The sequence below is a fragment of the Vanellus vanellus genome, assembly GCF_965231255.1.
Source record: "Vanellus vanellus genome assembly, chromosome: 1".
Lineage (NCBI taxonomy): Eukaryota > Metazoa > Chordata > Aves > Charadriiformes > Charadriidae > Vanellus > Vanellus vanellus.
This window is the reverse complement of record NC_138905.1, coordinates 137,027,584-137,052,950: the sequence shown is the minus strand read 5'-3', so window position 1 is coordinate 137,052,950 and position 25,367 is coordinate 137,027,584. Positions and strand designations below refer to the sequence as shown.

The window sequence follows — 25,367 nt, the reverse complement described above, 5'->3', positions numbered from 1 at the left end:
CTTAAATAAAGATTAAATTTCTTCAAGTAAATCAAGGTCATTGGCTAACAATTAATTTAAAGCAATGTATTTTAAGGACATTGGCTACTTGTCCAGATACCTCACCAGTAAACCTCAGTAAGATATCAATGTTTTAATACTACAGCAGTAACCTTGAGGCAGACATGCCTTCTTATGCGCACATCAGCAATGTAAACTCAAAAAGAAACACCTAAAGGCTAATGTAGTTTGTTAGAGGAATAATTTCGTCAATTATGACTTTTAAGAAACAAATAGAATTAAATTATGTTCTGTTCACATTACTTGTTTTAGGAAGTGTCAAACATTTTACCCAATTGTTATGGAAAACATTCTGCACTATTATACACTACCTGCAGCTCAGAATCACCCAAGGCAAACAATGCAAATTTGAAATACATCAGAACACAGATGAGGAAAAAAAGTCATTCACATGAGACAAAAGTGCATGCAATACTTTATTTCAAACATGCCGGGAAAGCTAATTCATTACCTAGTCACTTAGAAGCAAGCAGCTGTATATAGATAACAAGAAAAACAGCATCTCATTACAGCTCAATGCACAGCATTTTAAGCCAACAGGCATGAAATAATGCAGGCTAAAGCAGCATTAACCAGACATTCAAACACATAGTTAATGTCTTACAGAAAAAAGGCAAACTTGGAAATGGAAAACCACTCCTATGATCTTGTTTTCTAAGATTTCAGAATGCTGCAAGTCCAATCCAAATCTTTTGTCTAATCCCCTAAATCTCCCATTTTTATGTCAGTTTAACATTTGATCAGTAGTGCATTACCACATATAGTACGTGGAACTAGCTGTTTGTGGCTAATCTCAGTAACCACCTCCTTGCTAATTACACTTAATCATTTTTCAAAAACAGGATTAGGTTACAAATTACTCTCTTCTACTAGGCAGAGGATGCAATACATGCCCTCTCACTCTGCCCACACTTTAATTGAAAGGTATTTATCATATTCATCCTTGTGGCAGTTTTCTGATATACAAGGTAGTCTGCACTTAAAACTGGAAATGCCAATTGAAGGAGACACATTTCAAGTATGCTATTAATGGACTTAAAAAAAAAAAATCTTTCAACTGTAATCACTTGTAAAGCAATGAACTTGTTCTCTCCTCCAGTAGCAGAAATTGTTCAACTACTCACAAGAGCATTTTGAACATTTAAATACAAATGTCACTTCAGATTTACGTAAGTCATTCTCTTTGCTCTGATCAATTCTGCCTTCCTCCTCTTTATAAGGTAAGCCACACTACCGTGCCAGTCTCAGAAAAGAATACTGGTATGTGCATCTTTAATTAAGATGCAAGCTCTGTGTAGAATTATGTGTAACATCATTTAATACTTGTGTGTATACACATTTCACATACTATTACTCCTTCACTAGTTTCTCTGGAAATATTAACTTCATCTACAGATTCTAAAAGTATGTTTAAATACCACCACAACTTGTTTGAACGATAAACACAGGTCAAGTAATGTTACAGCATAGGTGTTGCAGCATATAGATGTTTAGCTCAGAAAATTCTACAGAACTTTTAAGCATAAGACTTCAAGCTTACACACAATAAAAAAGTTAAACCGTATGCCAACAAGCACAAGTTTTGTTGAAATGAGACATGTGAAGAGACAACACTGTAAAACAGAAGGGGAAGAGGAAAGTACAACAGCAGAGAATGGTTGTGGTATTCTATTAGATTCAAGATGACTGGATTCACCAAGCTGATGATAATGTTCTGTCATGAGTAAGTCACAGGTCTATCTCCTCTGAAATTCTGCATGCATGATGAATGAAGCCATTTAGTACACTGGGACATTAAAGTATTCATGACGTGGCTACAAGAGAAATGTACATATTCTTATACATAATAGAAAGGTGGACAGATATGCAAGAAAACAACATTATCTCACTATTGTATCTCTGACATGAAAAAGATATTTGATACAGAAATACAATACTGTATTTCTGACTAATCTAGACCTCCGGGGCAGGGTGGGGAGGGAGGCAGGGAGAACCATCGTTTATCCCACACACACACACTTGCATGCTCGATCCAACAACATACAGGACAACTTCATATCATAATTACTGTATTGTGTAGGCTTAAAGTTTCTTCTCAGCCAAAAATTCTTTGAAGCTGAGATACTGTTCCAGAGATGGACTGCTCTATATATTTGCTCCATTCTAGCCTCTTCAGTAGACATTAACTATTAGCTACTCTCAGAGACAGGGCACTGGGCTAAGTGAACTTTTGATATCACCTACCGTATCTGCTCTGATAAACACACATTGGAAACAGGTCTCTGGAACACGGTTGTGAGCAGCAACATGCCAGGGTAGTACAGTAGTGGCATTACTTGCAACAAAAATTATCTTTATGCCAAAAAGTGCCTGTTTAAAAAATGGTAGGTACCCAAGACACCTCTCATAGCAGGCAGTTTTCTTTGCTTTTGAATTATGCCGCTGAACTTAATACTCTTATATTATTAGCATGAACGTTAGTATACAATTTTTTTGAAAGATGAGTTAGAAAGCAAGCAATACTCAATTTTTTGTATTAAAATCAGTGCACTGAAGACAGATGAGGACATTTTTTATGGAGTAATAGCAATTTAGGAGTATCAGCCCTATGCATGCCCATTACACATCTTCTAGGAGGAAAACAAAAAAGAAAGCACAAAACACAACTCTGCGTATCCTTTACCATTTTTCATGATGTACCAATTAAAATCTTCAATCCATTTTAGTATCCCACCCCCCAAAATTATAGAAGTTTTACAACAGAACTGAGAAAGTTCCCATGACTTCCAAACCTAACAATTACCTCTGTGCCATCTCAGTTTATTCACACATTCAAGCTTGTATATTTTAAAAGTCTAATCTCCAATAGCAAAAAAAGCACCAAAAAAAAAATATCCTAGAAGCTTTACAGGATTTACACTGTTTTTCAGTATCAGTAATCAAAACTTTATTCCATAGTAGTTCAAATTATTCTGAATAAGCCAACTACAAATCCAGTAGTTCTTAAAACAACAGCACCTATATCTCAGTGACAGTTGCGAGTAAGTTACATGAAGTCTGCTGGGATTTTGGTAGAAGTCAAAAGAATTTGGTATATAATAGGGAATTACAAATGTTAATTTTAACTCTTGAAACCTCTCTTACTGATTAAGTCAAGTGTCGGCCTACATTCAAAACAAAATGCTGAGGCATATTTCTAACTGGAAAAGGAATTGCATGATGGTAGTATACAGTACTAGCCCAAAGGAGTAGGAGCTTTAACTAAAATGAAAATACTAACTCTAGAACTGCTGGATACAGTTCTCCAGTTCTTCACAGACAAAAAAATTCCCAGAGAGATACTTATGGGAAACTTCTGCTTTGTCTTACACTGCCAGCATGATATAGATACACAAGGACAAGTGAAAAACACGCATATTCTAACAATCTCAAATGCTCAATTTTTACAGTTTCATAGTTTCAGATTTTACTTGGAACATACATGCGCATATGTGACTGTGATTGTCCTCCTCCTTGAAAAAAACAACTCATGTCTTCCAGTGTTTCACCCTTGGAAATCTGGAGCCATCAAAGTTGGTGTCTTCACTGAAATGCTTGTCAAATCTCCTAACAGATTTCTCTTTAATTTTACAATAGCTCTCTGGACAGAAAGAAGAATGAGAGCAGCTCATTTTCTAGCACTCTTATGAGTTTGATTACCATTCACTATCATTGTGTTCAAAGATTATCCCAGGCTGCACGCATTCTTTTAGCACACTCTTTGGACTGGAAGCACTGCCCATGTTCCCTTTTACACAACTGGTATAAACAAATAAGAACATGGAAGCATTCATTTAATGTTTATCCACTTGTCACCTTTCAGTACTTTCCAAATTTCTACTCTCCCCAACACCCCTGTGATATTCCCCGCCCTGTTCATATTTTCAGTGGTTTATAACTTGAGGAATTAATTGTCTTTGATGCAAAAGTCCTGGTACACAAAATTAGATGATTGACTCAAATTACTGTTACGGGATTAGTGTCTCAACAGAAACTTGTATCTACTGATAAAGAAAGAAGGTGGTTATTTCACTGCTGGCAGCTTTTTTGCTTACAGAACATGTAAACACCACCTTCAACTAGACTAGCAATAAGCTGACATTGTAGAGGTGAATCTAAAAGATTAAATGTAAGACAACAGTAATGGAGATATGGAGTGATAACACAGCAATATTGCGAGATGGAAAACACTGCAGTTTCAGTGAGACCTCTGTACCCCACAGAGGATGTCTGACACCATCACACACAGAGGGTCCGGCACTGTGGGCAGCCTGACAAACAACAGAAAGAAAAATAAAGTTTTGACAAATTATTTGCCATCATAGAACTAGCTCCAAGCTAGTTCTATCTCACAAGCTCCAACTGTGATTTGTTAATTTTTTTACCGAGTTCCTTGCCACATTGTCTCCAGAGCAGTTAGCCTGATGGTCCAAATACTAAAAAAGACAATTTGAGGGAAAGAACATATATCAACTTCTACAACAAGTATGTAGACTACTTTGCCTTCCTTCTGTGGGACTCTGCAGACATCAGACAACATCTGAGCCTGTGAAGCATGTGCTTAAGATAGCCAGCTATCTGGATCTAATGAGTTTATAAATGAGTTGACCTAGCAGCTAGGGAAGAGGTAATGGTATTGTCACAGCACAATACACTGGCAAACTAACTTGAAATACTACCTCTGAAAAATCATCACTTAAAATTCTGGATATAAATTAGCTGACTTTAATACATAAGTCTTAGATCCTAGTTTTGCCAAAGCAGTAATAGCTCTACAAGCTGCACATTGCACTTCCACGATGTTTTAAAGTTACTAGAACCCATCTTTTCCAAACTGACATCTGTGTTTACAACTCTTTTAAAAAAGCTAATAATACTCTCTGAAATTTTCAGCCCAAGGCATTAGAGATTTTTAAATTAGGAAAATGATAGCGTTGATTTGAGTCAACAGAACTATTTAGCTAGCCCAACCCAACTGACATTTTTCTCAGCCAACTTTGTCATGACCCAACTTAATTAAAAATCACAATCAAACTAAAATTAGAAGGGACTTCATTTAATCTGGTCCCCCAAACAGCATACCTGTAACATTCCTGAGAGACATTTAACCTGTTAAAGGCATCCAGTGATGGAAACTTTTAATGCCCCCCAGGCACTCTACTTAAATGCTTCAATATCACTACCGGAAAATTTGCCTAACATCTACTTTGAAATTATTTTCTTGCTGCAATTTAAGCTATTTTATGTCTGTGGTGGACAAGAAAACAGTCTATTTCTTCAGGCAAGAGCGAGACAAGATATTATTTATGCCTACACCAAACCAACTCAAATTCAGCATTTTGCAGCGTTGCCATTATACCGGCAACATCACACAGCAGTGACAGACTTCATGAATACTTGGCACGCCTTCTTTTCAGGGAAAGTTTGCTTAGGTTTTTGTTTTAACTTCTTTCCCATCAAAATCAGCACAAAGCCTATGATGGCAAGCCATGTTAATCTGCAGGCAAAAAAATACAACTGCTACCTATTGATAAGGCTTGGCTTTTTTTTCCCCCCATCAGCATCTAAACAAACCCCAAGCTAGAACAACAGACAAGATATGGGACCATGGTGTGCACAGCAGTTTGGGAACAATTCTACAGAAACAGGCTATGGGGGAAAGAGAGAAGTGGGATCAGGGTTTCTGTTTATAAACATGAAATTCTTATAGTAGGAAGAAATTAACATTTAACAACTGCTTCTTTAGCAATGCTTCAGAAGCAATTACTTTTACACTCCACTTCCAAATCTTTATTAGGAAATATTTCTAATGAACGGCTGCTTTAGGAAATTGCTGCTCTTCACTTGCATTTTCAGGTATTTCAAAATAGCAGAGTATCTGTTTCCCAATCTTTGGTTAGCTAACTATTCAGAAACTCCAATTACATCAATATTGGGAAAATTGTACTTTACTTTCAAAGGAGAGCAAAATGTTTTGTCAGAGAACCTAGAAACACCCATGAAGTCTTGAAAATGTTCAAAGACAAATATTATCTATGATGTTGTTCAAAAACAAAGGACAATCCTACATCAATGCCAACTCCAAGTCAAGATCTTGTCTGCAGCTTCCTATACAGAGAAGACAAAAAAAATTTTTTCAAGACTGGTGCAAATTAGTCAACTAGAGTCTGCAACAGCAACAGTCATGCAGGTGTTATTCAGCAAAACATCCTAGCATATGCACACACTTTGGCCCTAAAACATCACCAGAGCAGAAGGATATGATATTAAGATCAGCAGTGGCCTGCCTGCCTCCCTCGCAAAAGAAGAAGTAAAAATATCAGTGGAAACATCATGTACTGTAACTGGATAATAGTGGCTGCTTCCTGCTTCTTAGTTGCTATTCTGATCTGCTAGATCAGAGGTGATAATCGCTCTGGGAGGCAGTGCTTTATACCTGCCAATCAGTTGCTACACAGTGAGCTATAAAGAACTGACAGTCTAATCTTTAAGGGTAAGGATGGTTCTAAGCATCCACTGGAGGCTCCACTTCCCCACTACAAAAACACAAATGCTTTAAGCAAATACTGCTGCTGAATATTTTGCATTGTGAAGCTAGAGCCAAAATTATTACAAATCACTGAGTTCTCTATCAGATAATCCCATAGTGTCTGTATATTTGGCAGTTTGCCAAACTACGGACATAAGGATTCGTTTATGTTTTCTTCCATTTTCTTCCAGCACAGCAGTTACAGGTTTGCATTACTTATTCCCCTTTGCTTAAGGAACCATTTCTTAAACTGCAGGGCTACATCTTTGAAGAGATGACCAGGATATACTGCTGTAACAAGCCACGTCACGTCCAATATCATTCAGCTTCCATGGCAATGGCATTTAAGCATTCCCCTTCCTTCCTGTTCTTGCAGCACTTTGCCATCTTATAGTTGTTTGGACAAATGTTTGCAGGGCCAAGTTGTAAACATGGAAAAGAAAAAACTGCTGACTATATATAGAAATGAGCAATTTAAATTGGATCAGTTTAAATGGATCTGAAATCCGGTTCTAGAATGGTCATATAAATAGTTTCTCTGGCACAAAGGTAAGAGGGAGGGAAACGACAGCTGAAAATTCAGGAAATCAATACTGCTGCTGAAGCTCCTTGCTACACTTCTATGACTCAGGCCAACAGCAGTGGTGCAGCATAAGACAAGTAAATTAGAATTTACCTAACTATGCTAGCTGACTTGGGGATTTACAGTAGACATAAGTCAAGACAAGATACATGGGGAACACTGGCTTTTTAAAACACTTAGAAACACCAGGAATTATTAAAAATTATACATAATTTAAGTTACACCATTAGCTTTAGCAAAAGTCATGGCTGCCACCAAAATCAGCTGCTTACTTCCCTTTTCAATGCCACTCTTTTTCCTCCTCCTGGCACTTCCCTCATGCTCCCCTGCATATTCTTAGGTTTTAGCTAACAAGCAAGGAGCCACATAATCACACAGCAAGTGAGTTAACACAAGTGCCATCACAAAAGTGGCTGCAGGAATGGATCTGGCCATCTCAACAAGAGTCACCGTCAGCACGGTTTTAGGTGATGAGAAAACTGCGCTCTGACTCAAGACCATGACTTTACCACCTGTAAACTGCTCTTGATAGAAAGCATAAGTTCTATTCGGTAGAACTTGAGTGCACAATAAAACGATTTCACCCTTTTTAGTTGTATACCACTTAGGTTTTTCAACAGTATACAAGGTTTACCTTAAATTTAACCAAATTGTGTATGGAATAGACTAATTCTAAATATGTGGCTTATTACATCTGCCATACAGCACATGTAGAACTCAACACCCTAGTTTACAAGCAAATCTCTCTGAAACAGCACTCAAAAAACCAAATTCTACTTCTTCAGTGCTTGTTTATGTTCAACAGAGTAATCCAGATTAAGTAATTTGAAGATGTAGAATCTATTAGTTAACTATCAGGTTAAGTCAGCACAGAAGTCATTTGAGTCAAATGCCTCCCCTTGCCCAAAGACAACCTTCTTTACCTCAGGTGATCTTTCTTTACCACAGCTGATCTTCCTTCCTATATACAAGCTGCAGTTCCTTTCAGCAGGCAAAATATCCCCATCTCTTACTAGGTGCAACCATCTACCTGTCCCTTTCCACTCACCCCAGCAGATGCCATCCCCATTTCTCCATATTCTATGGAGTAATGACAATGGAGGAAATTAAGCTCTGTATACAGTGACTATTCCTTCACTCCTTCCAGGAAACAGTACTGGACAAGAAGCAGCATCCCATGGGCATTTGATAATGCCACTGTTTACATTAATGAGGACAAGGCACACTTCTTCAACTAAAACTGTGCCCATACATAGAATTCATCAGGGTCACATTGCAGACAAGTAAACTGGAGTTACACAGAATTCTCTAAGCCTAAGCTTGCATGTTCCAGAAGATAACAAAAACGATTAAGACTCCTAAGTAAAAGCTCTATGCTTAGCATAGGTCCCAAACTGTATAAATACTTTTTAAAGTTTTAATCACAAGGAAACTTTTACAGTCAAAGTATTAATACTAACCTCACCATGAAAATCACATTCTTCATACATGAACTTATTATGAAGAGGAGAGAAAAAGCAAAAAAAAAAAAAAAAAGGGAAAAAAACTGTGGAAAAATTCAAGCTTGAGCATTTAGGTTTTCTTATTGTTTTAGAGTATTACCCATCTCAAGTAAGAAATTCTATTTTGAACTAAAAGTGACTTGTTGGCTGCCATAATTCTACAGGTCTAATATAATACACAAGCAGGTTATTGGCTACTCCCTGCTCCTCAAAGATCAACAGCTGTATCATACACTAAGTAACTTTTAAATAGTAAAAATACCCATACACGAACAGTGAATTTTATTTTGAACATGTTACAAAATACTTTTGTCTAATATAATAATTGTGTTTTGTCTGGAAACTAAATCCTGATATTTATAAAGCTGCATATGAAATTAGATCTATTACTGCAGTTCCACATTACAAAAGCCAATTTGTTTACCGAATTACTTGTTCATCATGATATCAAATAAGCAGCAGACTAATTTAAGTTTTCTCCAGCAAATAATTTTCATGTGTTTTAAACTTGCCTTACGAAAAATAAAATCTTACCTTTATTAGTAGGACTGCCACAACGTATTCCACTTACGCTTTGGACAAAAATATGTTGCAATGCACTATATATGCAAATAAGCTTTGTTCTGTCATGCAGCATCCGGCACTTGATACACAGTCAATTGCAGCAGCACCCAGTATTTTTAAGGCCGATTTTCTTTGCACAGCAGATGTAAACAGCTCGTTTTCCAGTAAATACACATTTACATGTGTTGATTGTAAGTAAACAAAGCCAAACATCTGTTTAGTTATTAGTTTTGGTATCCATTTCTAACTTGCATATCCCACTTAATTATCAACACCAAAGAAAGCTAGTAGAAGTCAGACACTTCAAGTTGATGCAGTTAGTACAAAAAAGGAAAATAACAGGGAACACTCAAAGCACTCTTCAAAGACCATCATGCAAGTGTTGCAGAAAGTTAAGCCCATCACCCATTTTCTGTTTACCCTTGCAAGGACTTAATTACACGTGCAGCAGTCTTTGCATAGCACCCATTTAATCCATGCCACCAAAATGGTAAACTTGGTAGTTACCAATCATTTAGATGGGGGTCAAAAGGGCTAATGCCTTAGATTGCTCTTAATCATAAGATATCCTCAGACAAACCTCCCCAGTCTTCATTCTGGCTCTACAAACACAAAAATCAAGCAGCAGTGAAAATGTAATACCAACTACTTCATTAAAAAACAAACGAAACAAAAAAACCCAACACCACACAATTATTTACAGCTTATTTCCATTTAAAACAGAAATTAAAAAATATTCTAAACTATACACAAAAGTAAATTCAGTTATTTCACTCATATTTCAGCTATTGTTATTCTTTCTTTAAATCAATACAATTTTATTAGGTCCCACTAAAAGTCTACTGCTAAGAAAGCAAACAACAGAAATGCCTCAGTAAAAAACATCTGTTCAAAGACTCTAAGTAGATGCATTAAAAAAACTCTTAAGTTTAGTTTTCATTTATTGACAAGATAAAAGCTATTAGTACATTAAAAGAATAATTTCTAGAGAGTTGTTTATAAAGCTTCACCTGTGCTTGAAGGAATATTAAAGTTGTTGTGTTGTGTTTTTTTTTAAGAAAACTTAAGATCAGTTGTTCATTATTATAACAGATTGAGAACTGAACAAAATAGGTTGTTATTAAATTTACCTGTATTTAATCCAGTGACTAAGTTTCACACAGTATTATTACTAACATTGATATTAAAGCAAGACTTATTCCATGAAGGGAAATAAGAGTTTCATTCAACTTATTCACCTATCATCCCTGAAGTAATTTAAATAATTTAATTCAAGAGCTACGTAATCGTATTTACTATTAAGTCATCATTGTCACTTGCTGAGCAGTATGTGATAAGCCAGTCATTTTCATGTAGTAATGCTTGGAGCAAAAGTTGAACATTTTCACTTTAATCCATCTGTTAATCAAACATACTTAGATTCTTCAAAGAATTTCAAACAAATGAAATTGTGAAAGTCTCAGACTTTTTTTTTTTCCTTTTTAAAATTAAATTTTCAGAGTAAGATTTAAAATATATACACTTTTAGCGCACCTTGATATCTACCACCAGAACTACTACTGCCGCTAGACAGCTTGTAGCAAAAACCATAGCTTCTCCCTTAAAAATAATAAATAAAAGCCCCAAAACACATACCAGCAATGTGCCTGACATCTGTACAACAAACAGATAAGACCACAAAGAAATGAGAATCTAAAAACCAATCACAATGGGATGCCTCCTGGGGGCTTTCATATTCTTTTCACCTACTATTCTGTGGTGCTCTAAAACCATATTCACAGGTAGTGAGAATTTGAGGAAAGGGTAGTAGCACTGCAACATGACACAATCTCAGAAAATTCTCAGACATCACAGTAAAAATGGAATTTCCTCCTCACTATCTCAAGGTTCAAACACTAACATTGCTCTTTTCAGCATTCTGCCAGATTCAGGGAACATGTTCTATTAAAATGCAGATTAATGTGCTCATTCAGAAAGAGCATCTAATTTTGAAGATAAGACACTCCTTACTGTCAAGCAGTCTTCTGCAATTGTTCATTGAATTTACTATGTTTACTGACCAAAAGCACAAGACTAAGCTCCTGAGAACAGCTATGGCATATGCAGCAGTGCTAAAATTTTCATCGAATCACCCTGACGCAGTGCTTCTACAGCCAGCAACAGAAGAATATCTCTGGAGAAAAATCTATCAGTGTACAGATAATAAATATACCCTTAATAGAATTATAATCTGAGTTCAGTGTACCTTTACTATACCCTCAACAGTTCTACAAGGATTGCTTCTATCAATGAATAATCAACTTCAATGGTAGTTTTGCAAAGTGGATGTTGTTGATTAGTATTGGAATTCACATCAGAAATGAATAGTTACCAGACAGCAAGGACTCCACGTATACTAAACTGTCTTACTTATAATTGAAACTTCTTAATGGTTCAATTTGCAAAACTGACTGAATGTACACTTAGTACATATATGGAAGACTCCTTCCTCACAACTTGTTGATTCTTAAGAACTTCTAATCAGCATTTTGATTTATTTAATAGAGTAAGATTATTCACATCTTACATGCATATACACTAAATAAAAGCAGTCAGGAAAAAAGGAGAATTTTATGGAGACAGATTTACTAAAATGGTATTTTAAAGGCCTGCATAAAAGCTGCTCAGGTGAAAAGCAGACTGCTTTCTATCATTTTCAATTCATAAAGCCAAGGATAGATTAAGATCTGACAACATGTTTCTGGAAAGACAACTAGATGTCTAAAGCATTTAGAAATCACAGCCTGCAAATCTACGATAAATCCTAAGCATCATGACGCATCCAGAAAAGCAAAAAACTTCACAAAGAACTTTAAGATACTGAACTGCATTTTTCAAAAAAGAATCAAAAGACTCACACACAAACCAGTAAAATATTTAAGTTATCAAAAAAAAAGCAGTCTGAGAATGGGAGGAGGGTGAAGTATGATATGGTAACTTCCTGAATACTCAATGCCAGTTTTTCAAGAATACATTCAAATCTGAAGAGGTTAACTTCCCCTCCTCCCATTCCTACCTGGGATAAAAACAGAGACACGGGTTCTACTATTAATTTTCTGGACTGACTCCTATTGCGTTAAACAGAAGAGTATGATTTGTTAAGTATTTGCAGAAAACCCTACTCCACAGTGCAAGGAGGACAGTTCAAAAATATCTATTAAAAATATGGAAACACCTCCGATACCAAGGTTTACAGACCTGTCTGCTACTATTAAATTTACAACTAGTTGTCTTTAGAGGTTTGTTCCAAAGAGAAGCGATGTTCCTATGATTCCTGATTATGTGTATTCTCAGAGTTCATTCCGTCTAAAGTCCAGCTGAATTTATATTAGGCATTTATGAAGCTATGATGACTTCTTAAAAAAACTGTTGGCAGGTTTTATCAGAGATTTTATGAACTCAATAGCTTATACTACAGTCAATGACAAGCAAGATAGCCATAAACATATATATATATATATATATATATTAAGTCACTTTTTACTTGAACAGAATGCTGCAAAGAGCAAAGTAATTAACACAAAACATCACAGTAGATGATAGCATGACAAGGCTTGGAACTTTTAACTGACATGTTTGGAAATAACATGCTTACACAGTTCCACACAATCAAACACTTTGTAACTTTAGTATCTCCTTGCTCTCCATCCTGCAAACTCTGAATTTAAAAAGCAGTGTAGTTTTTATGACCACAAAAATAACCCATATCATAACTGAACAACAAATAAGCAAATTTTCCTAAGACAAGGTGCAAATAAATTCTCCCAAAGTGAAGCATGTTATATATACAATGTTATAGAGCATAACTGTAGCCAAGCACGTATACAAGACTTACTTAATTCAAAAAATAACCATCTGTACAATTGATGTGGGAAAACGAACACAAAAGCAACTGACTTCTTCACTTGCTTTATATATGCTTAATATGCTTTATGTTGGTTTTGAGTAATATGTTTTGTGACAAACTATGTCAATCTTTAAGAACAAGCAATTCAACTTGTTATTCCCAAGACTGGGGGGAAAAAAAACTACCTCTCACACAAAGTATCTTACAAAAAGTCATTTCTACATGCATACATTTCCTCACCTACTACTTAAAAAGCACCTACATTTTGAAGGGCACAATTAAGAAACATGTAATGCCTCAAAAAGAAAGTAATTATGTTGGATGTACATTCACAAATTGGACTTACTTATTCTGGTTATGCATAGACTTTACCTATCACATAAAACTAGGAATAGTTTCATTTCAGGTTCTTAAATAATGTCTAGAACCAACACCATAAACAAGCTCACTTTTTTTTATTTTTGATCAATATATCAGAGTCAATATCTTCAATATAAATGGACAAGGCATACACTTCATACTTACACCAGAAGATCAAACAATCTAACTACATTACAACTTCTTTCCTGCTACATATCCAACATCTTTCGGGGACTGAAGCCTGAAACGCATTTTACAAAAGTGTCAGCTACCAAAACACTACCACAATTTACTGTATCTTCTACAAATTGGGAGGTATTACCAATCCACAAAGATTGCAGCTATTTCCTAATCCTTAAATAATGAACAAACACCATGAGGGAGAGAGGGATATGTTAACTCGTACCTCCCCACACGTACCTTCTAAACTGCAATTACAGATTCTTTTCTGTGCCTAAAATCCTGTGGATACATGTCGTAAGAACTGCAGTCTTAAACTGACCCACCAAGCCGGCTACCAGAAACCGAGCCAGAAGTTACACATGAAGAACAGACCACAATCAAAGCGGTCAGATCTCCATTATAATAAAGATTTCATTATTCATTCTTGTTTCACATTGAGAGGAATATAGGTATAGACAAGGCAAACAATGTCACTGCCAACTTAGGAAGGCAGTCTATTTCAGTAGTCTATATTTAAGAGCTAACATTAAGTGAAGAATAAGTTAATTGCATTAATTACAGTTAAGTGTCTCAGGGGACTAGTAAGAAACAGGTGCTTATAAAGACTGCTTCCTAAACTAGACAAAACCCCTTATACTCCCACCTCACCTACTCTAGGCTTAAATATCAGGGATCTGTCATTGCTAATGCTAACAGTCCTTTATTTTGTCATATCTCAAGGACAACCTAATACCATCTCTCCACTACTACGCATACCTTCAAACCTACAGTTTCCAATTAGCATATTTCATCTCCAGGAAAAAAAATTTCACAGCATATGTAGGAAATTCACTAAATTTTCTTTTCCAAAGATGCTCATTCTAAAATTAAAAGCTCAAGTTTACATAGCAACCCTAAGCATCTAGTGCAAGGCAGCCGACATTAACAATTTAAGCCCCCTTCTGGATATAAGATGAAGTGAGGGCTTGAAATAGCAAAGGAAATAAGGTTAATTGATAGCGTATCTATTACTCTTCATGTGGAAGGACTAGTAGATACTACCTGAGGATGAACTGGAAGAGCCTATGCAAAAATATTCACATAGCTTTTAGATTTTTGATCATTACTGAAATAGTGATGAAAACAAACAAGTATGATTTGTCAATAGATCCACTGGCCTTTTTATTGAGATACCACTTCCAAAAAACCATATTTTTAAATGTTTTAGATGTCCTGTAATCAACTACTAAAAGAGTATGTACACAGCGCACAAGAGAATAGTGGTGGACAAAATGGGGACAATTTCCAAAATACTGTTATAAAAATTACATAGGGTGAATAACAAAAAGAACTTTCACTCAAAGCCAAAATTTATGAACTTTAAGAACCTTTTTCTACTTCAAATGAAGCCGAGCAAGTCTGTATAGTTTTTCTTTTAAATATATACATAGATGCCTGGTTTAGATATGAGAATTAACTCCTTGATTTTAGTGACAGTGAATGACCATGAACTTCCAAGCACCACACTGAATTACTTGGACCATCAAATAAAAACACACCAATTAAACTTTTAAATGAAAAAAAATTAGATTCTCTTTTCCATAGAACATATTTCGTTGCTAGATCCATGCATTAAAAAAAAATAGGTATCATGAAATCATGCACAGGATTATCTTCTAGCTGTTCTACAAACCACATGTAAGTCATGCAACAACACACTACATCTGCCATTCTTCTCTCAGTATAACTGCTCACACAAGCAAAATCACCTTTTCAGAAATGCACACCTTTGTAATCATTAGTTAAGTATTTAAAATTTCTATAGCATGCAAGATATAAAATTATCAAGACGACACGTGACGGCATTCTTTTGAACAGAAGTATTTCTAGCAACAGATTTACAACAAAGCATGAAAGTACTGGAGTAATTAGTTTTTACTACCATTCATATGGATAATACATTGAGTATTGACAACTGACTATTGGTAAGTTACCATGTGGTAATAAATGGGGGCAAATAGTGAATGAACATTTGAACTGAGCACGTTATTGAAGAGCTAACAAGAAAGTAAAGGTGAAAAAGGCTTAAAACATTAGTATGTTCCAGTCACATGAATTCTAGCAGTTAGTAAGCAGACAGCACAGCACCAAGAGCTTAATGACAAACTGAAGTAGGTGCTCAGAAACAGAAGCACGTCCTGGAAAACTGCCACAGAAAACAGAAGTAGGCAAGGCTATTAAGAACTAAATCACTATTCTGCAATTTATCCCTCTGCATATTTTCTTTTAACATCACGCAAATAGCCACTTAATGTATTTGTAATGATTTTCCTTTGTGTAAGCATTCTGTACAGCTTTTAATCTTTAAGGTGCTTCATACATTAATGTACGTAGCGTTACTAATTAATAACGTTGTGTATTCAACACTGATTAACAAATTTTAAATTAGGCAATATGAGTATTCAAGGCCAAATAAAAGTCCTTTTGTTGCACAAAATTAGAATCTGACATGGTCAAAAACAAATACTCAACAACCCTGCTAGAAATGGTTTGCATTTGGAATGAAACCGCATTTCATTTCGGCAGCTTTGAAATATTCTGGGAAGCAGAAGTTAACTGAAAGTACCAAAAAGTCTCCAGTTGTGACAAACTATTATTTTAACAACCCTCTTCAAACTCAGCATGCACATAGCAGCAACTGATACAAAACCAAACCTACGCAGGAGTCAAACTTTATTGGAAACTCAATTTAAATACAAACTCTGACTTTTATGGGGTTTATAAACTAAAAGATCAGATATATAGGGTAGTTTTGTACTTGATCATCAGTCAATACAATATAACTAAGAATGAAAAACAAGAATCAAACATAAGACTACAGTGGTGCTGTGATAACATAGACACACTGGAGGGGAGGGATGGCATCCAGAGGGACCTGGACAGGTTTAAGAAGTGGACCTAAGTCGACCTCCTGCAGTTCAACAAGGCCAACTGCAAGGTCCTACATCTGGGTCAGGGCAATCCCAAGCACAAATACAGGCTTGGCGGGGAATGGCTGGAGAGCAGCCCTGAGGAGAAGGACCTGGGTGTGCCGATTGACGAGAAGCTCAAAATAGGCCAGCAATGTGCAATTGCAGCCCAGAAGGCCAACCGTATCCTGGGCTGCATCAAAAGAAGCGTGGCCAGCAGGTCAAAGGAGGTGATTCTGCCCCTCTACTCCACTCTCATGAGACCCCACCTGGAGTACTGCATCCAGCTCTGGAGTCCCCAACATAAGAAGGACATGGACTTGCTGGAACGTGTCCAGGAGAGCCACGAGGATGATCCGAGGGCTGGAGCACCTCCCCTATGAGGAGAGGCTGAAAGAGTTGGGGCTGTTCAGGCTGGAGAAGAGAAGGCTCCAGGGAGATCTTATTGCAGCCTTCCAGTACCTAAAGGGGGCCTACAGGAGAGCTGGGGAAGGACTTTCTACTAGGGCATGTAGCGATAGGATGAGGGGGAATGGTTTTAAACTGGAAGAGGGCAGGTTCAGATTAAACATTAGGAAGAAGTTTTTCACTTTTGGGGTGGTAAGGCACTGGAACAGGTTGCCCAGAGAAGTCGTTGAGGCCCCAATCCCTGGAGGTGTTTAAGGCCAGGCTGGATATGGCCTTGGGCAACCTGGTCTAGTGGGAGGTGGGGGGTTGGAACTCTATGATCTTCAAGGTCATTCTATAATTCTAGCCTATGGCAGGGGGGTTGGAACTCTATGATCTTCAAGGTCATTCTATAATTCTATGAAACACTGTTACATTCCAATTTAATCAGAAAAGGTTTAATAAACCTTGACAGAACAGAAAATCTCATAGCAGTGAGGAAAGGAAGGGCAATCAGAGTAAGGTTATCAGGGCAAGGGAAAAGTCTCCCATTGAAAAAGCAGTACTTCCTTTTGTGTAAAAAATTTAACTTGAAATTATATTAGGTTTACAAAAAGAACACTAATTGTTTGGATAGAAAATCAGTAATTAATCCCTAGAGGTACCATACACTTTTACCTTAGAAGAGCTCCAAGAAAATGGTGAGAATAAAATTAAAAATCAGTGAGAATAAGAAAAAATACAGTAATTCTATTTTATGTATAATTAACTGTACAGGAGACGGACTCAAATAGCTAACTAACCTGTTACACATCTGTTTTCATATAAAGAAGAACAAAAGATTTTAAGAGAATGGATTATTTCCCCCCTTCTTCGTAAACTGCAACACGACATCTGTTTAAGATAATTCCTTAAAAGGAAGGGCCTTAAAGAAGGGCTCAACAAAAACTGCATCAGAACACAAGCAGTAACTAAGTGCATGTATTTCCTTCCTAAAAAAATAGAGTAGCAAATCTGCGTGTAATGGCTGACCTTGTTCATGACACTAACTAGCTGTTGACAGACAAGAACCTTAATGTGTTGTGGATTTGCCTGTACTCTGAAAGGATTACAAACTCAACTACAAGGGTAAAGAACATTATGTGTTTCCCCATCCTATTAATACCATGTTCAACAACAACAACAAAAAAAAAGATTACCAACTGGAACACAGAATGCTTGTATGAGAATTAAGCAATTAACTCACAGGACAAAATAACAAATTGAAGGTTCATATGAGGGGAAAAAATAGAGGAGCTTACATTTCTGTAGAATCTTACCAGTGAACCTCAGTACACTAAAAAAAATTAAAGGTTCATAATTCCTGTTAAACCGTATGTTCCACTGACTTGCACACAAGGCTGATGATTCCCCCAGCATACCAGAATTTTGTGACTTCCATTTAGACATTCAAGGACCTTAGCGCTGACCTCAAGACTACTGCAATTAAGTAAACAAAAAAAACAACACACCCAAAACCAAACAAAAAACCCAGCAAAAAAAAACAAACCCAGCATAGAATGGGGAAACATGGGGAAATAATACCAAGTTTTTCTATATCATTGAACCCCTTCCCATCAAACATTTTCCAAAGAAAAATGGTAGATATGCAATCTGTCTTTCTTCAAAGTTAGTAATGAACAACAAAAGCATTCAAACTGAAAAAACAAACATTCTTATACTTCATCCTGTATGTTTCTATGGCACTACTATTACTGCTTTGCCAACTCAAAAGACAGAAATGTGCCAGAGTAAGCAACCTATAGCAGAAAGGCAGGTCTTTAGAATAAGAACTATACCTGAAGAAGTCTCAAAGAAGAGAGTCTAGCTTCTGGATTTCAGCAATGAAACAGTAAAGAAGTGAACATGCATCAGGTATAACAAAAAACTAATGGTTGATTAATAAAAAGAAGAAATGAAAGGCACACGAACAAAACTACATTAAAGCAGCATGAACTATAATTATCTAGGCATATACATAAAACAGCCACTTGCATTTCTAGCAAAACCCAAAATCACAGTAGGTTACAATATACACATGCCAAACAAAATGAAAAGAGCAGATAACATAGTCATATTGCACAATTAGGAAAACTAGGTAGAAACTACATGCTAAGCATGCTAAGGAGCACCTTCTACAAGCTTAGAGAAACAGAAGCTTTTTCTAGTCACAGCCTACCATGCTGATACTTTGACCAGAGAAGTTGAATTTGCTTACCTCCTGTAAAAGATCTGCCTGTTCGATGGCTTTGAGAACATTTTTCTTGGAAGTCTCCTGAACTTCCCCTCCTAAAAGGAACTCATCCAGAATGAAATAGGCTTTTTCAAAATTGAAGATGATATCGAGTTCACATACCTAAAAAGAACATTGGGCATTATTGCAAAATGAGAGAATACTATCTATTAAGGTATATCCTCTCACAAAATTTAACTTATTCACAGCTTCACCAAACTTCACCAAATCAAGATACTGGATTCACACTATAGCTTTTTAAGAAGTGGGACAACAAAAAAAAAAAAAAGAAAAAAAAATCAGTACTTTGAGAAAACATGAATGAAAAAATCTCTTCTTTGCTTGAGTTAAAAACAGTTATAATAACCCCTTTGAAAAGCGTTTTCGTTGTTAAGACGGGTCCAATTCACAACTGTCAGTCTGACGTGGCTCTTCATGAGGCAAGAGAATATCCCCAATTGTAGTTCTCTTCTTGCCTGCAGTATCCAAGGGCAGATCACACAATCTTCCAGAAAAATTTCAAAACACAATAATCTCAAATTTCGTATTCATCCTGTGCGTTTCCTAGTCAGAAGGACTAGGAAGGCAGAAGGATGAGCAGCAGTTTTTCTGAAAGTGCTAATGTACATTACTACAGTTGTTTGTTGCTATCTGAGTAAGCAGATGTCTGTCTTTTCTTTCCTTACCCCTCCTGCTAGTTCATAACCAACTTCCTCCTTTAGAAGCAGAAGTAAGAAGTGTTCACAGACTAGAGCAGTGCCAGGGAGAAGAAAGCTGGGTGCCTAGGCAGAAAGCTACGGATAAGATTTTATCTGACCTCAAGTGAGACTACTATGAAATGAAACAAATACAGGCAATTAACACCAGATTACTAACAGTTCTTCTCCCAAATTAATAATTTAATTTTGTATTTTAACAGTTATATAGGCAACTATCAGTTTAGTTTAGCCAAGCAAGCAACATAAAATGTGTTAGAGACACCTTTTCAACAGCTAGTTGATCATGTTTTTTAAAAGTGCTGTGGGCATAAAACAAAATGATGTAATATAGAGACTGTGAATCTATAAAAATTAAAAAGAAATTACTAACTCACACTGCCAAAATACTTGTCAAGAAGTTCTACATAGCGATGAATTATTTCCAGAGTTATTAGTTCATTGTCCTGATCTTCAATAGCACAGCAGAAATAGAGGCTTGCGTATCTGTAATAACAAAATAATTCTGGTGTTAGCAGAACAAGAGCAAAATGAATGCACATGAGATGTACTGCCTTCTCAGTCGTCCTTCATGCTCAAGTTTACCATACCTTTACTCTAAACCAACAGCCATGCAAGTTCTACCAAAAAGCGACTGAAAGACCAGCAGACATATGCATATACAAACGGGATCTGCCTCCTTGAGTCAAGCAAGACTTCAGTCTTCACCATACTTTCACTGATGGAATTAGATTAGCTTAAGAAGTGGCTGGAAAAGGATATGTATTTAATTTTTCGGCCTCCTGGTAGAGTTCTGAGGGAAGATATTTTCTCTATCTATAACATCCGAACACTGGTATACTAATCAACAGATTCAATCTTAAATTTGTATCACACAAGCTACACACAGACATAATAAAAACTATAGAAAATGCCTTGGGAAAGATAAATTGGATTTGGTCTGTATAGAGAATTTAACAAATGCCTCAAAAACTCCAACACTAACACTAATGTCATATACCCCAATTGCTATTAAGTCAACAACTCAATCACTACCGATTGTTCTGGTATCAGACTAACAAGAGGCCATCACCTAGTTTCTAGCAATCTACTTCCACCTTGGAAGACAAGGAGTTCTTCAGGTATGATCTTGAGTTCCACAAAAAGACCATCCAGTTGTACCGTGCACTACCATACACTTGTTCAAGTTGTTTAAAAAATCAGATGCAAAAACAAAACAGGAATGAAAGCTGAAAAACCCATTTAGACTATTCTAAAGTGCCAAAACCATATGCCATAGAGACACACATGGCACAAATGAGATTTCAAATAACACCTGTTGTAACTGATAAATTAGATGAACCAGAAACAGTTTTTGTTTGCCTGTTTAGAGATGACAACTGGCCACATTAAGCACTCTTTGAGTAGCCAGCCCTATTTCAAAAGAAGTCATTCAGATGTAAATGCCAAGTTTAAGATGCATATTTGTTTCCCATACACGGAAACATATACACGGAATCACAGAATTTTCAGAGCTGGAAGGGACCTCTGGACATCATCTAGACCAACTCCCCTGCTAAAGCAGGATTGCCTAGACCACATTACTCAGGAATGCATCCAGGTGGGTCTTGAAAATCTCCAGAGAAGGGGACTCCACAACCTCCCTGGGCAGCCTGTGCCACTGCTCTGTCACCCTCACCATAAAGAAGTTTTTCCCATGTATTTGAACGGAACTTCCTGTGTTCCAACTTGTGCCCATTGCCCCTCGTCCTGTCACTGGGAACCACTGAAAAGAGCCTGGCTCCATCCTACTTCAACCTACCCTTTAGATATTTGTACACAGTAATAAGATTAGAGCAGAATGAAGCCCCTGTAATCCAAAGGGAAATGGTGAGGGACCTGCTTCAGCACCTGGAGGTGCACAAATCTATGGGGCCAGATGGGATCCATCCAAGGGTACTGAAGGAGCTGGCGGAAGTGCTCACCAGCCCACTGTGCATCATTTATGAACAGTCCTGGATAACCGGGGAGGTCCCAGCTGACTGGAGGTTGGCAAACGTGACGCCCATCCATAAGAAGGGCCGGAAGGAGGATCCAGGGAACTACAGGCCAGTCAGTCTGACATCGGTGCCTGGGAAGGTCATGGAGCAGATCATCCTCAGTGCCATCACACGGCACATGCAAGAGAACAGGGTGATCAGGCCCAGTCAGCATGGGTTTGTGAAAGGCAGGTCATGCCTGTCAAACCTGATCTCCTTCTATGACAAGGTGACCCACTTAGCGGACGAGGGAAAAGCTGTGGATGTTATCTACCTGGATTTTTGCAAGGCTTTTGACACCGTTTCCCATAGCATTCTCCTGGAGAAACTGGCTGCTCATGGCCTGGACAGGTATACTCTTCGCTGGGTAAAAAACTGGCTGGATGGCCGTGTCCAGAGAGTGGTGGTAAATGGAGTTAAATCCAGTTGGTGTCCAGTCACGAGTGGTGTCCCCCAGGGATCGGTGCTGGGGCCCGTTCTCTTTAATATCTTTATCAACGATCTGGATGAGGGGATCGAATGCACCCTCTATAAGTTCGCAGACGACACTAAACTAGGTGGGCGTGTTGATCTGCTTGAGGGTAGATTGGCTCTGCAGAGGGATCTGGACAGGCTGAACAGACAGGCTGAGGCCAATGGTATGAGGTTCAACAAGGCCAAGTGTCAGGTCCTGCACTTGGGTCACAACAACCCCATGCAGCGCTACAGACTGGGGGCGGAGTGGCTCGAAAGCTGCCTGGCAGAAAAGGACCTGGGGGTGTTGGTGGACAGCTGGCTGAGCATGAGCCAGCAGTGTGCCCAGGCAGCCAAGAAGGCCAACACCATCCTGGCCTGCATCAGGAATAGTGTGGTAAGCCGGACTAGGGAAGTAATCATCCCCCTGTACTCAGCACTGGTGAGGCCTCACCTCAAGTACTGTGTTCAGTTTTGGGTCCCTCACTACAAGAAGGACATTGAGGTGTTGGAGCGTGTCCAGAGAAGGGCTACAAAGCTGGTGAAGGCTCTGGAGGACAAACCTTATGAGGAACGACTGAGGGATCTGGGGTTGTTTAGCCTCGAGAAGAGGAGGCTGAGGGGAGACCTTATCACCCTCTACAACTACCTGAAAGGAGGTTTTAGAGAGATGGGAGCTGACCTCTTCTCCCTGGTGACAAGTGATAGGACAAGAGGAAATGGGTTCAAGTTATGTCAGGGCAGGTTTAGATTGGATATTAGGAAGCATTTTTTCACTGAAAGGGTTATTAAACATTGGAATAAGCTGCCCAGAGAGGTGGTGGATTCACCATCCCTGGAGGTGTTTAAGAGAAGGGTAGATGAGGTGCTTAGGGACATGGTTTAGGAGTGGTGGTGTTTTTATCAGGGTAGGTTAATGGTTGGACTTGATGATCTTAAAGGTCCCTTCCAACCTCACTAATTCTATGATTCTATGAGCCGACAACACATGCTCGCAGCCCAGAAGGTCAACTGTGTCCTGGGCTGCATCAGAAGAAGCATGGCCAGCAGGTCAAAGGAGGTGATTCTGCCCCTCTACTCTGCTCTGGTGAGACTCCACCTGGAGTACTGCGTCCAGCTCTGCTGAGTCCTCAGCACAGGAAAGTCATGGACCTGTTGGAGCAGGTCCAGAGGAGGGCCACAAAGATGACCAGAGGGATGGAGCACCTCTCCTATGAGGAGAGGCTGAGAGAGTTGGGGTTGTTCAGCCCAGAGAAGAGAAGGCTCCAGGGAGACCTTATTGCAGCCTTTTAGTACTTAGAGGGGGGCATATTAGAAAGATGGGACAAACTTTTTAGCAGGGCCTGTTGTGGTAGGACAAGGGGTAACGGTTTTAAACTGAAAGAAGGTAGATTTAGACTAACTATAAGGAGGACATTTTTTACAATAACAGAGGTGAGACACTGGTATAGGTTGACCAGAGAGGTAGTAGATGCCCCATCCCTGGAAATATTCAAGGTCAGGTTTGACAGGGCAACCTGATCTAGCTGAAGTTGTCCCTGCTCACTGCAGGGGGGTTGGACTAGATGACCTTTAAAGGTCCCTTCCAACCCAAACAATTCTATAATTCATATTCAGATGAGTAGCGCTGATTGTGATGAAGTATAGTTAAACTGTTCCCTTACAGTACTTAAACACAAGTTAAAACATATACCAGCAGACCTTATCAAATCAAATTTGACTCAAATATTTGAAATGTATCCACATGAAACATTCCTTTTGTGCTTCCCTATTACTGAAGAGTCTCTTTTGATGCACACAACTATTATATGCAAATATCTCCAAAAAAAGAGGGGAGCGGGGGGGAAGGCAGAAGGGAGGGAAAGGGAGACTACCTAACATAAAATACTTTCCCGGAAAATGGTCTGCTCCCACTGTCCTCATTTAAAAGAAAATATAACATGCTTTTAAAAGACTTTATTTGGCAGCTAATGAGTAGACTACACATTCAAGCTCTGCCAATTGCAGTTTTGGAGAAAGAATACCAAGAAACAAAAACTACTCAGTGGGCTTAACACCAAATGGAGGCCTGGGTATCTATCATTATATGCAGAGAATATTTTTCAAAGTATTTTTTAAGTAGCAACTGTGACTAATGTATCACTAATCAATAAAATAAAACAAATGCAGATTCAATAAGCCTACATAGCAAATAGTGGAAGAGTATACACAAGTTGGCCATCATTGCTAAGGGCATGACCATACTACAAAAGTATACCTTTATTTAGACCAAATTTCTCAAAGGACATTGTTTATTTAATTTTTTTTTTCTCTGCAGGCCAGTACTTCAGAAAAAAAGTGTCCAGATATAGTCTCCAGCAGATAAAATAGAAGTTTTTGCCAAGTGTAGACGCTTACATGGACAGTGTCCATACAAAGACAAGTAGATTACTGTATTTGGGCTGAAAAAGATTTCTGCTCTGCAGAAGTGTTTTTTCTTAATAAGCCTGACAGAAACTTGTCTTTCATATGCACCCAATAAAAAGGCAAATCCTGATAGTAAAGTATGCCACATCACATTAAAGCAAATGTAGTGCTGTCTGGAAGAAACATCCTGCTCTTTTAATTCCTATGGCAATTACGTGTCAGGGGAGGGGAGTTCTCAGTAGGTATTAGTAGCGGAATCTTCAGCCCCAAATCGCAAGCCATATCTAAAGGGATATCATGGAGAAATACTTTATGATAAACATCCTCCACTTGTCAGAAAGGGGACCAAAACAGTTGGGAAAAATCGCTTAAGAATGTAATATAGAGTAAAAGAACAAAAGGGAAACACAAGAGGTATAAAGACTTGTACAAATACCTGCCTTCACATAGATGACCTTAGA

At 37.8% G+C, this 25,367-nt stretch overlaps 1 protein-coding gene across 4 annotated transcripts in view; it reads right to left on the bottom strand.

The window, feature by feature from the left end:
- Positions 1–25,367, bottom strand: part of AP1S2 (adaptor related protein complex 1 subunit sigma 2) — a 37,078-nt gene that overhangs the window by 3,995 nt on the left and 7,716 nt on the right. For 3 of the 4 annotated variants that reach the window (XM_082498197.1, XM_082498199.1, XM_082498198.1), the window contains exons 3-4: positions 20,407–20,515; positions 19,299–19,436 (exon numbers count right to left, since the gene is read on the bottom strand). In XM_082498197.1, the coding sequence (XP_082354323.1) occupies positions 19,299–19,436; positions 20,407–20,515 (247 nt within the window). Of the gene's footprint in view, positions 1–1,693; positions 1,875–19,298; positions 19,437–20,406; positions 20,516–25,367 lie in introns of those variants that run through there. The other variant, XM_082498200.1, reaches the window with a different exon arrangement.